We start from the raw sequence: 13543 nt of genomic DNA, 5'->3' as shown, positions 1-13543 counted from the left end.
CCGTGCTTGATCAGCTGAGAAGACGCTGTGTTCAGTGTCCGGTTTTAGGGTTTTCTCTTTTTTATGATTTATTTTTATTTGAAAGCCAGAGTGACAAAGAAGGAGACAGAACTTCCATGCACCGGTTCACTCCCCAAATGTCCACAATGGCCAGGGTCGGGCCAGGTCGAAGCCAGAAGCCTGGAACTCAACACAGGTCTCCCATGCAGGTGGAGGGCCATCTTCCGCTGCTTTCCCAAGCGTACTGTCAGGGAGCCGGATCGAAAGTGCAGCTGCCAGGACTTGAACCAGTGCCTATATAGAATGCTGGCATTGCAGACGGAGGCTTAACCCACTGTGCCACAACAACGGCCAGTTTTAGAGACTTTCTACTGCCCCAGACTATTACCTCTTCTCATGCCACACAAGCGGTGCAGTCACTGCCCCAAGAAGATGCAACACTGTGAAACACAGAGAATGAAGAGTCAGAGCTCAGTTTTATTGAGGTGTCCTTTATGTTCCCGGAGAGCCCCCCATTGCAAGTATGCCATTCAGTGATTTTAAGGAAACTACGTGACCACCACCAGCCTCTATTTGCAGGACACCTCTTTCTCCGTAGTGTGACAGAAACAATCACCAGCCTCCAGCAGCGCTTGCGCCAGAAACTTCCACTCCAGCTCCATAGCAAGTTCAGAGGACCCGCCCGTCTCCTGTTGGGCCCTTCACCTCCTGGGAAGGGTTAACAGGTCTTGGCCAGCCCAAGACTTCTCTAGCAAACAGCACCCCAAGTGGCCCTGCTAATCCTCCTGGGGAGGGTGGGGTGAGAGGGCTGTTATGGGGCCATTTCCAGGGCCTAAGGGAAGCCAAACCTCTCTGCCCACTTTCACCACAGCCCAGGCCAGGAGTAGCCCAGAGCCCCACTGGCGCAGGAACAAGACATGGAATCTATTTGTAACCAGCTCCCTGTTTAGAAGTTGTAGATTAAGTGTTAAGCTGCAGGGGGATTTGGGGAGGCAGGCGGGCACGCGGAAAAGACATAGAACCAGTGGGAGGAGCTCCTGCATTGGGAAGACTCTTTTGCTTGTATTTACTTGACCCAGTAAAGATTTCTGGCCTGTTAAGAGACAAGGTCACACCCCGAGATGGCTGCATGGACTGCAGCTAGTGCTCTGCCCGCCAACTGCCCGTCATCACTCAGTGCTCACCGCCCAGCTCTGGAACCTTTGGAACCTGTCCCCAGCAGGTGGCCCCACACCCAGCCACAAGACACACCAGCCCTGCACACACTGCACACCTAACCGAACAGGGGTCTGCAGCAAATTGTAAAAATGGGGGAAACAGCAAGGAAGTTTAAAACACCCGTTGGATTTATTTGCCTAAAGGGTCCAAAAAAATGTCAAAGGTTACGAGACGAAGAATTCATCCACAATAGCACCAGCAGCCAGCAGTCGTGGGAAAGAGAATCCTCTGATATTCCTGCTTCCCTTGGAAACATCCTCACCCGACGGTCCGAGCTCACTAATTAAGAGGAGGGTGCTGACAACAGGGGAAAGGTGGTGGCTTTGGTGACCAAACAGACTTCATGGAAATCACATGAAAAGTAATGGTGTGTCTGCAGGGGAGGGGGAGAGAGAGACAGGATTTTCCTACGCGCCTGTGGCCCAGGCATCCCAGAGTGCCCTAGTTTTGCCAAGTGCATTCCAGAGCTCTTTTCCTCACATGCCCAGACGGAACGAAGGCCTTTGTAATGACTTCACGCTCGGCCAAAAGTAAACACACTCTCCACTTTTTCCATGGACAAATCCTAACCCCAAATTGCCAGTGCTGGCCTCGCAACAGGCCAAATGGAAAGCCGCCTTTCCCAAAAAAATAAAGCCTTTTTAACTCAATAATGCATCCTGGCTGCAAAAGCAAACTTTGCTAAACGCTTCCTAGAAGTTATTTATCACAAAGCCAGGCTGCAGATCACCTGAGCAAACTCCACCATCGGAACAAAGGCGCTGAAAACAAAAGCAACAACTGCTCCCGGAATAAAGGCTCGTTCCCGCAAACACCTGTGCTTGCAACTTGGGCAGCACAGTTTCAACACAGGATTTGATTCTGAACACATACACACACACACACACACACATACACACACATACATATGCACCCAGGGCTCACCACCACCAAACAAGAAGGTTCTTTCTGAAAACAGTCCATAACAAGACATGTGCCGGTTGGAATACACAGCACTCAGGTCTGAGCTGCGCAGTGCCTCTCATCCCTCTTCCACACTCCAGCTCACATCCATGCGATCCAAGCTCTGTTCTCCATCGAGTTAAGAGCAGACGCAGGAGGACGGTGCACTTACCAGGTTGGAATTGGTGGCATTGGAGTCATCTTCTGGAAAGGGAATATAGATTGCTAAGGCCACACAATTGGCAAAAATAGTCAGTAAAATAATTATTTCAAATGGTCTGAGGAAGGGAGTTAAGGAATGCTGCCGAAAACACAAGTGAAACAAACATGCATCTATATGTTCTTTAGAAACGAATAGAAAGTTCAGAAGAATTTTGTTTAAACAACACATTCCAAGCCCCTTGTATTCTGAAAAGAAACATATGCCTTTTTAAGTGCTTCGAGTGGGTCCCCGCCAAAATTTTTCCTAATATGTCAAAAGCAGTGGAGGCCAGTCGCGTGCCAGAGTAAACACAGAGTTCTAAAAACTTTTTTCTCCATTCTTTTATTTATTTAGATTGCATTTGCCTTCATTTTCCCTCGTGTGTATTTGGGGTGGCTTTTAAAGAGCAGCGCCTGCCCCAGGCAGGACTCCCCGGCACCCCACGCAACCCGTTCCCTCGCAGCTGATGAGCTGTCAGCAGGGAACCCAAACACTCCTGCAGTGGGAGAGCCAGACTTTAGGACAGAAAAACTTTTCAAATTCTTCATTAACATTTGAAGACTTTATTTTTAATCTCTGAAAGCAAAATTAAGATGTTTGGTCGGCGTATGTTTTCACTTTCCGGAATTCTCCCTCATTCTCTGACAGCTTCCAGAGAAACTGAAGCCCAGCCAGGGGCTGGGGACCCCCAGAGCAAGGCAGGATGCTCACGGTATGTCTAGGCAAGGGTCGGCACAGCACAGAACATGTAAAACCCCTGCCTTCCGTGGACAAGGCCTCCACAGCAGGCCCGCTTGACACTTCCACAGGCTTGTGCTGGGCTCTGGAGGGACACCCTGACCTTGACACACAGCGGCAACGCACTCTGAGGATCCCGCGTCCAGACTTCTTGACCACAATATGGGGCAGGCTGCACTTGGATAAAGATGAGCTAATGCAACATCCCTACCAACAAAGCCCACCCACACCCACAACAGAAGGCCAGGAAGGGGAAACTTCATAGGAAGCTCTACCCCATGGCCAAGGCTCCCAGCCTACTTCCTAGACAGAAAGAGGAAGAGAAGGAGGGATGAGACCAACTCAATTTTCCCAGAGAAACCCGGACTCACAGAGGTAAGGAATTCTGAAGCAGGAAGAGGCCTTAGAGACCGTCTGGTCCAAACTTCAGAGGCCGAGAGAGCCTGAGTGACCTGCTGGGACTAAAACCCAGACTTCTCGACTGCCCAACCCAGTGTTCAGTCACAAGCCATCGATGGCCATTGAGGCCGGGTCCACAGGCAACCCAAGGCCAGTGTCACCGAATTCTGGACCTGGAAAGAATCTAAGTGACTGATTCCCCCTGAGCCATGGGCACAACTTGGCACACAGGGGCCTGCCCAACCTCCCCACTTTATACACATAGAAAATAAAACAGCCTGTCCAAGATCCCAAGCTGGCAAGGAGGACAGCCAAGACCAGAGCCACTGGGAGCAGCAGCTGTATCACAGCATCCCAATGGAGCAAGCTGGTACCTCCAGCATCCATCCGGTTGCCTATCCAGGCCAACACAGAATCTGCCCAGTCCTACCTAGAACCACTTCATACCACAGTGCACAGGGACTTTGGATTCAGGAGCACATGGATTTGAAACCCAGCTCTGTCGCTTGCCAGCTGTGTGATTTAGGGCCACTTCCCTGGCTTCTCTGAGCCTCACTGCCATTCTCTCTGGTGTACCTGACCCAAAGGGCCACCAGCTCTCCTATTCCACGATCGTGCCTTGAGCAGCTGTGAAACAGCCTGATGGGGCAGGGCTGACCAAGCCAAGCCACTCACCCTGTCTCCGGGGACCAAAACCATGTCTGGCCACCCAGGACAGACTGGCCAGCTCTACAGGAGCTGCCTGTTGCAAACTGTTTAGAGTTGGGCTGGAATATTCTAACACTTCTTGGTCAACACAGACTCCTTTTGATAACCAGATCATCTTTTTTTACCTTTCAACCACCAGACAAGACCTTTAAATCTTTCTGTGGAAACCCATTAATGAAATGGAACACTCCTACCCTACCCTGGGAGACAGTCTGCCTAATGAAGTCTTATGATAGAAATGGCCAGCACTGAGCGGCAGCGTTCTAGTCCCATCTGTAACTGACCTGATGACTCAGAGTCTCCCTGTGAGGCTCCAGTCATCACTGGGGAAGGTCAGGGTGGACCTCCTTTCCAATCTCTGCAGCCCAGGACCCTGGGAGGTGAAGGGGCTTTGAATTCCACATTCAGATCTCACGCCTTCAAAGTCACTTCCTCTGGAGGACCCCCAGTACTGTTTGTATATACAAAGTGGGGCTACGGGTTTTCTTTCTTTTTTTCTCTTTCTCTTATCTTTCGCCTTCCTTTCTTCCTTCCTCCCTCCCTCTGTTCCTCTCTTCCTCCCTCCCTCCTCCCTCCCTCCCTTCCTTCCTTCCATTTACTTGAAAGACAGAGTGATAGAGATTGATCTTCCACCTGCTTGTTCACACCCCAAATGTTCACCACAGCCAGGAGAGCTAAACCAGGCCAAAGCCAGAAGCTTAGAACTCCATCCAAGTCTCCCAAGTAGGTGGCAGGGGCCCAACCACTTGAGCCATCATCCACTGTCTCCCAGGACACATTAACAGGAAGCTGAACTAGAAGTGGAGCAGCCAGGACTCAAACCAGTTACTCCACTTTGGGATGCAGGCATTCCAAGTGAGAGCTTAACCCACTGCACCACAATGCCCACCCCAGAGTCTGTTTTAAGCTCCAGACAAGTTTGGCTGGACATTATAATCACCTGGAGCATTTTTCAAGTGCATGAATAGGGACAGGTATTTAGCGTTTAAGATGCCTGCATCCCACACCGGGGGTAACTAGGTTCAATTCCAGGCTCCAGCTCCTGACTCTAGTTTCCTGCTAATGTGCACCCTGGGAAGCAGTGGTGATAGCTCAAGTGAGTTCCTGCCTCCTACATTAGGGCAACCAGACTGAGTTCCCAGCTCCTGGCTCTGGCCATGGCCCAGTCCCTACCGTTGTGGGCATTCGTGATGAAAACCAGGAAATGGGAGTTCACACGCTCTCTGTCTCTGTCTTGCCCCTCTGCCTCTCAAATAAAATATTTAAATGCTTGGGTAGAGTTCAGATGTCTGTAGTTTTTTTAAACTTTTCAAGTGATTCTAATGTGCAACCAAGACCAGGGATCCCAGGCCCTTGAGCCAAGAGCCAGAGTTGCCAACTATTACTCTCTTGCATCTCTTATGTTCCTTCACCCCAAGGAGAGGTGGTCATCAAACCACCCCAATGCCATGAGGGAAAGCAGGCTTTGACGAAGCACACAATGACCATGAACCCAGTCCTGTGAGTGGAGCCATGGAAAAGCTTGGCCATATGAGATGCTATTTCATAGCCTCATAGGTTCATTTTCTCAAATGTTGCTTATTATGTGAAAAAAAATTCCATGGGCCATTTGTTATATAAGCACATTCCTGGGCCCTGTACTGGGAGATTCTGATTCATCAAGTCTTGGGCAAGGGCCTAGAGCTCTGCATTTCAACAGTACCCCCAGGGACTCAGACACAGCAGTCTGAGAACCAGTTTATAAGCCGCTGCACTGTCAACATAGCCGCTGCCCAGTAAGCTCTGGAGGGAACGAGAGCACCCCTCCAAGCCCAGAGCACAAAGGATACTTCCACTCGACGATGCTTATGCACGCCCTCCGGATGGGGTTCTTCAGGGTGAGGCAGAGCAGGGCACGGGGCGGGCGAGTGGCAGTGGTGCTGCCCTGCTTCTTGGGCTTCCCATACTGCTGCCGCTTCCGCTGCGTGGAGCTGACGGTGGAGATAGTCGCGTTGCCAGCACTGCCCATCAGCTTGGCCTGCCGGGCCGCATCGATGGCTGCCTGCCAGGACAGGGCTGCCCCTGGGGTGGGGATGTGCTCAGGGGCGAGCCCCGCAGCTGCGTTGGCATTCATGTTGGCATGAGCTGGGCGTGGGCTCCCATAGTTGGAACCTGCAACAAGAGAGGAAAGACAACATGTTATAGGAGAGAAAAAAAGCACAAGTGACCCGTTTTGGATCCCAGACTCACCATATTTTTAAAATCTTATTTCAAGCTACTGCAGGAAGGTGAGGGATAGCAACTGGAAACACCAGGGTGAGATGCTGAGGACAGACAGCCAAGAAATCTCTTTACTATCCTACCTCTGCCGAGTTCTGGTCTCCCCCACCTCATCTTAGATGGACAAGAAACAAAATATGTGCATTAGAACATGCAGCAAGCTTGACAGCACGGTACTAGAGAGCAAAGAAGGGTGCAGAAAAAGAGAAAACACAATGCAATAACTGTACATTAAAACACATCTTTAGGGACCAGTGCCGTGGCATAGTGGGCTAAGCCTCCACCTGAAGTGCTGGCATCCCATATGGGTGCCAGTTTATGTCCCAACTGCTCCTGTTCCAATCCAGCTCTCTGCAATGGCCAGGGAAAGCAGTGCAAGATGGCCCAAGTGCTTGGGCCCCTGAACCCATGTGGGAGACCCAGAAGAAGCTCCTGGCTCCTGGCTTCAGTTTGGCTCAGCACCAGCTGTTGAGAACATTTGGAGGGTGAACCAGTGGATGGAAGACCTCTCTTTCTCTTTCTGTCTGTAACTCTACCTCTCAGATAAATAAATAAATCTTTAAAAGAAACACATCTTTATTATTATAAGAAAACACACAAATAAGAGAGCCTTCACTAAACAGAATATTATGGTTGTTTTAAGAAAACTGAGGAAGAAAAGAATAAGGCATGAGGATAAGAAGGAATAGGAATGAATGAATGTGAAAGGTCACTATATGAATCAATGATGACAAATGTCCAATGAATTGAAGGGTGTCATTCACTCTACTCTCCACACCTGAGTTCCAAAAATCTAAAAACAATAAAATAGGGGTTTAGCCTAAAGCAAGGTCCCATCTAGGTAGCTTACACCCATGTGGGCAATAAGTGTTGGTTGGGTAGGAGTGAGCAGGGAAGCTGGGATGGTTTTTGATCATGTCAGCAAACCCTCTGACATCTGAGATCCCTCTCAAAAGGAATGAAGAGCAAGGCCCCCTGCTCTTGAAATGAGGTGGGGCACTAGCAACTGTTCTGTCCAATAAAATAGAACAGAAGTGACACTGTGTGACTTCTAAAGCTAGGTCAAAGGAAAGAAATCTTACATCTACCTGACTCTCTTGGGACGGTGACTGGCAGAAGCTAGCCATCATGCATGGCAGCCTGGGTTGTCCTTAGCAGGGGTAGCTCTGCTGCTCTGGCTCAATGGCACCAAAGCCTTCAACACTGTCCCTCAGACACAACAGGTGCTCAACACATATTTCTCAGTGTGGCCAGTGCCTCACCCTAGAATCCATAAAGTTTGCAAGGTGATCAGTTCAGCCTGATCAGAACATCTGCATGACCTTGAGACTTGGTCCTGCAAGTCAGCTGGTGGTGTACAGTCAGGTCAAGAAAAGCCGCAGAGCATGAGGAACCACTGTGGGCAAAGAGCTTGGCTTCTAGATGCCAATTCAGTTGCTTGGGAGCCTGTGGCAAGCAGCCAGCCCAGCTGTATACACATCACTTCCACGCCCACCCACAATGACCTTCTCTGCTCAATATACCCAGGCTCCTTCCAGGGAAACTGCTGGTCCCAGAACAAACCAAGCTGTTGGGCTTCTTCCCCTTCCCAATCTGCAACTCCCTAATACACAGATGAACCCTTGGTGACTCCCCCAGCTGCCTCCCAATGTTTATCTTGGGCCTCCAAGATAACGCTGTTCTCGGCATGACCTGCTTTCCAGAACCTATCACTGCCACCAACACCACCCCACAGGAAAAGCACATGACAGGAAAAGAGCATTCTCGCCCAGAGACACAGTCCGTCCAGAGACAGATCTCTAATATCTCCACTGGATTCTGTACCCAGCCCTGCCTGAAATTACCCTCATGTGAGCCATGCACAAGTGAGACAGGTGTGGCTCTCAGCCTGGCCTCCACAGGGCTGGACTTAAAGGCTCAGCTTAGCCTCCCCTTCCAAACATTGTTTTCCAACCCACTAGAATGATTAAGTTCTTCAGAAACTTAGCTTAAGCGCCTTTGAATTGGGTCTCTGTCCTCAAAACAAACAAACAAACAAAAAAAAAAAAAAAAGACCTGGCCTGTGCCTGCTCTGCATTTAAAGCCTGCACCTGGCTGGGCTGTCCTTTCTGCCATACTTCTAAGACTGCTGTCCCAGTCTCACTAATTTTCAACTCGTAGGCCGATGGATTGACCTGGTTGTCCAAAATGCTATACTTCAAGAAGACAGTCTATCACGGTATTGGCAATGGCCACCATGGACCCAGAGGTCAGGGGCTGGTAAATACATGGATGCCATGTTCTGCACACATCATGTCTGCTTTACTGCCAGCTGACCAACTGCCTTGTACACTGCTGTCATCTGGTCCCTGTAGAAACAGAGCCCCACCCCAACCTCCAGGGCCTGGAAAATTGCTTCTTTGCTCCCCCAGTTCAAGCTCTATTCTCAACGTGGCATGACCTCTACCTCACTGTATATTCCCATCACCCTCCTCCTTTTCCCAGTCCCAGCTGCTCTGGGCAGCTACCAAACCCCCAGTGGTACAGTGTGTTAACCAGAACAGCAGGCTCCTGGAGCAGTTGACTCTTCCTAAGATGAGAAATCTGGGCTTTTACGTAGCCTGTCACTGGCCCCCCTGCACCCACTGTGTGCATCCCAAGCATAAAACCAGGAAGACCCCATCAAGGTAGCCCAAACGAAAAAACCAGGAGGGTGGATGTGAATTAATCAAGGCACCTGAAGCACAAGCGCTGCTTTCGTAGCCAGGGAGCGCGAGGAGCCCCACTTCTCACACAAGAAAACAAAGGAGTGCATGACTCATTAAAGGTCACCAAGTGAGACAATGGAAGATTTCTGCAGCAAGCACAGGCCCCACAGTCAACTGCCAGACTATACTCCCGCCTCTTCACATCTCACACACACGCACATGTTCCACATGCACGCACACGTGTGTGCTCACAGGCAGGGCGATGCAGCAAGCACACACTGCCACTGGGTTTGACAGGCCTTGAGAGGGACAGGGCTGCATTTCTGACCCCAAGAACATCCTCCCTATTTACTCTGATCTTCAGGTAACGGCATCTGCCGAGCTGATGGCCCCAGTACTAACACACAAGACCCACCCTGGGGTAAAGCAAAGCAAAGAGCATCCCCGTTTCTATGTGCTGCACTGAGGTGGCCCAGTCCAAAGTGGCCCAATCTCCAGTCTTACTCAGTTCACCAGAGAAAGCAGGAGCTCTCACCCTGCTCCGTTTATCTGTGGTCTGTAATTTTTCCTTCCTAGACTCTCTGGCATTGACAGAATGTAATAGAATCTATTTTAGTTCTAGGACGAATGTCTGCCCTTGGCTCCCATACATAAATACAGCCATAGTCCCCTGCAGTCAGTCTTCCAGCCCCCAGACCCTGCTCAGGACAGGCCCTCAACCCCTCACACCTCCCCTGGGCTCCCTCTCTCACTCAAACTCTACTCTCTGTCCTCACCCCACGCACATGTCCTCAATCTCCCTCTCTCAGATCGGCCACCAATTCCAAAAACCCACATAGGGTTTCCAAAACCAACTTGGTCAGAGGGCAGCAGGGGTCCTGAGAACACACACATATTCCAGCAAGGCTGGGCAGGAGGGGTGTGTCCTGTTACCTGAAGCATAGGCAAAGGTGTCCAGAGAGCAAGATGCCATCTATCCCCACAGAGCCAAGGCGTTGCGAAAAGCAGGCCTGAGTAGGCCAACGCCTGAGTGTTGCACCCCGCCCCCACTCCACAGGAGACTTTATTTTGTTGTGAGCCTTTCCCAGAACCCAAGGACCTCTCTGGAGCACACCATCTGGAAAAAGCACATGTGGAAAGGCCCGTGGGGAACCTATGGGGACAGTCAGCCTCACCCTAGCCAGAGGACAGGAAAACAGCCTGCAACGTTTGGGTCCTGGCAGCTCTAGGTGTTGCTACATGACTGAGGGCACTGCCACAGTAAACTGGGGGCCAAGGGCAGGTGAGACAGGTGTGGTTCTTAGGCTGGCCTCCACTAGGACTGCGCTTAAGCCCAGCACAGCCTCCTGTTCTTCAAGTCATTTCCCCCCTCCCATGGTGATGTTCCCCACTCAGACCTGTGGGTCCACGAATATCTTCCTCTCACCCCCAAAAAGATGGGAAAAATCTCTAAGAATTGCAGATATGGAAAGCTGCAGCTCGGCCGGCGCCGCGACTCAATGGGCTAATCCTCCACCTTGCGGCGGCGGCACAACGGGTTTTAGTCCCGGTCGGGGCGCCAGATTCTGTCCCGGTTGCCCCTCTTCCAGGCCAGCTTTCTGCTGTGGCCCGGGAGTGCAGTGGAGGATGGTCCAAGTGCTTGGGCCCTGCACCGCATGGGAGACCAGGATAAGCAGCTGGCTCGTGGCTTTGGATCATTGGAGGGTGAACCAATGGCAAAAGGAAGACCTTTCTCTCTGTCTCTCTCTCTCACTGTCCACTCTGCCTGTCAAAAAAAAAAAAAAAAAAAAAAAAAAGAAGAAGAAGAAGAAAAGAAAAGAAAGAAAGAAAGAAAGCTGCAGCTCTGGCTCAATGGTTCAGAAGCCAGGATAATACCATGAAGGTAGGGAAGGCAGTAATGTGTCCCCAATAGCTTTGTTAGCACAAAATCACCACCCAATGCAAAGAGACCAATTTTCAAATTATAAAACTGATTCAAAGCTCTGTCTTTTGGCTGCCAGCTGAAAAAATGCCACCCATTTACGTCTGTTCTGGCTCCTGCCTTACTTGGCTATTTCCACTGATGCTCTTGTCCCTGAACGAGCCCCAGAGCAGCAGCTTAGCAGATCAGGCCACATACAGACAGGCAGGGGCCCCACAATGGCAAGCTCTTCCCTGCGCATAAGAAAATGACTCCCATTTGTCAAATGGCCCAGCTCCCCTGAAGATAGGCCCAGCCCCCTCCTCCTGCACACAGGTGCTGCTGCTCTCAAGGCCAGGACAAGCGGAAGCCCGCAGCACAGCCTGACAGCCCCATGTCATCCCACTGTGCAAAGGCCCAAGCAAGTCAGCAGATGGCACTTTATGCTTCCTTCTTGGTATCCCACACTAGGAAGGTTTAATGCTGGGGACCTGGAAGGTTTTCCTTAAGAAAACAATTGGTGTTTTTTCTTTAATCCAGCCCTATCCATGCACCTGACTCAGGGCCACGTCCCAGAAAACACTCCGCATCTATCTGCTATTATGATTAGAATGAAAATGATGCCATGAGAAAGATGATGGTGACTACAGGTAAACATCAGGAAGAAGGCTGCTGGAGTCAGGCCATCTGTGCCCCAAAAAATGGGCTCATTCTCAAGCCATCAGGCTCTTCCAGGCTGTGGCAGTGGAAAGAGACTGTGAACAGTGCTTTCCATCTCCCATGTCACGTGCCACTCCAGGCCACCATCTTTTTTTTTTTTTTTTTTTTTAGTCTGGACATGCTGCAGCAGCCCCTCCTGACATTTCTCTCCCTTCCACTCTTGCCCATCCCCAGTCTAATCTCCTCGCAGCAACCAAGTGACCTTTTAGAAATATGAATCTAAAACCAGGCTCTGCCATTCCCCTAGCTAAATCAATCCCCTCAAAATCCAAACTCTGCCATGGCCTAGGAAGCCTGCACAGGCTGAACCCACTTCTCTGAGCATATGTCTCTCCCCTCAACCTGCTCCAATGCATTCCTGACACACTGGTCTCTTTTCATGCCTACACGTGTTCAGTTCTCGTCTGCCACAGCGTCCTTGCATATACTTAGAATGTTCTGCCTGGGGAAGGTGTTGTGATGTCATGCTTGCATCCCCAATCAGAGCACTGGATCAAGTCCCTGCTCCTTGGTTTCTAATCCAGCTTCCTGCTAATGCAAGAAGGGAGGCAGCAGATGACTGCTCAAGTCCTAGAGCCCCTGCTGCCCACATGGGAGTCCCAGATGGAGTTCCTGGGTCCTGATTCCCCCTGGCCTGCCTCCGGCTCTTGTGTCCATATTGGGGGTAAATCAATAGATGGCAGAGTTCTCTCTGTGTCTCTCTGTGCTGCTCTAACTTTCAAGTACATGAAAATAATTTATTTTTTTTTAATTTTGAAAAATAACATTCTTCCCTCTGCTCTTTGTGGGATTTCCTTTTACAGTTCAGTTTAGGGCTTAAATGATTCATTCTTAAAACCCCCAATCTGAACAAGCAGAATTCAAATACCAGATGCCAGTGTGCTCCCCACCTCCCTGCCTCCATGCCACCCCAAATAAAGATGCCCAACCCCTGGCACTATAAAGGGATCCCAAGCCAGCCATGTGTGGTGGGGCCACTGACCATTTCAACAGTGTAGCCCCCTGCTGTAGCCTAGGACCTTGCACCGTGCACAGAGGCAGCTCAGGCCTCATGAATGGCCTTCACGTACAGAGATACCCGGAGTGACTTACAGAGACCAAGAAGCAGCAGTCACACCAAAAAGGAGAGAGCTGAGAATGAATTTCCTCTTCAATTCCTGACAACTTCAAGGAGATGTAGTGACAAGGGGTCTGCTTTTCCTTTAAGAGTGCAATTACTGACCTCAAACAGGAACCATCTTTTTTCTGCCCATTAATGGCCCAAAGACTGGAAAGCAGGAGGCCATGCATCTCCCCTTGTCTGTTTGCTTTACCCATGTAGCTGGAAAATGCAAACAGAGAGAAGACTGTCTCTCGGTCCTAGTAGATAAGCTGAGGCCCTGTCCATCCCCAGCCCAGTGGTGCTCAGTCAGCAGCTGGACTTCACGTGGCAGGTGTGAGACGGGTCGACTGTATGGCTCTGCCGCTCTTTCAGCCTCCCTCCACTGTGTCCTCCTGGACTGCAGGGCTGGGAGAGCTGAGAACAACTCCCAGCCTACCTCATGGCTGGAATTCCTGATGCAACTTTGGGACTGGCTGATGGAGAACTGAACTGAAACTAAGCCAGGGGAGGAGGGTGTCTAACTCATAAGTATAGAGCTGGCAAGGGCCTGCCAATCTCTTCCTGATCCCTGGATCACGGATAAGGGAGTGTGATCCTGGAGCCAGCTCTTGGCACAGTGGCTTCTAGATTCTACTACCTCCTAATTGTATGAGAGCCACAGTTCCCAT

At 50.5% G+C, this 13543-nt stretch overlaps 1 protein-coding gene across 31 annotated transcripts in view; it reads right to left on the bottom strand.

Moving 5' to 3' along the window:
- The window catches only part of CACNA1C (calcium voltage-gated channel subunit alpha1 C), a 740475-nt gene that overhangs the window by 565859 nt on the left and 161073 nt on the right, over positions 1-13543 (bottom strand). For all 31 annotated transcript variants that reach the window (NM_001136522.1, XM_089303273.1, XM_089303272.1 and 28 more), the window contains exons 2-3: positions 6037-6358; positions 2333-2438 (exon numbers count right to left, since the gene is read on the bottom strand). In NM_001136522.1, the coding sequence (NP_001129994.1) occupies positions 2333-2438; positions 6037-6358 (428 nt within the window). The remainder of the gene's footprint in view (positions 1-2332; positions 2439-6036; positions 6359-13543) is intronic.

Source organism: Oryctolagus cuniculus, chromosome 9, assembly GCF_051225735.1.
Source record: "Oryctolagus cuniculus isolate XC-2025 breed Fujian yellow rabbit chromosome 9, ASM5122573v1, whole genome shotgun sequence".
Taxonomy (NCBI): domain Eukaryota; kingdom Metazoa; phylum Chordata; class Mammalia; order Lagomorpha; family Leporidae; genus Oryctolagus; species Oryctolagus cuniculus.
This window is presented reverse-complemented; position numbering and strand designations above follow the sequence as displayed.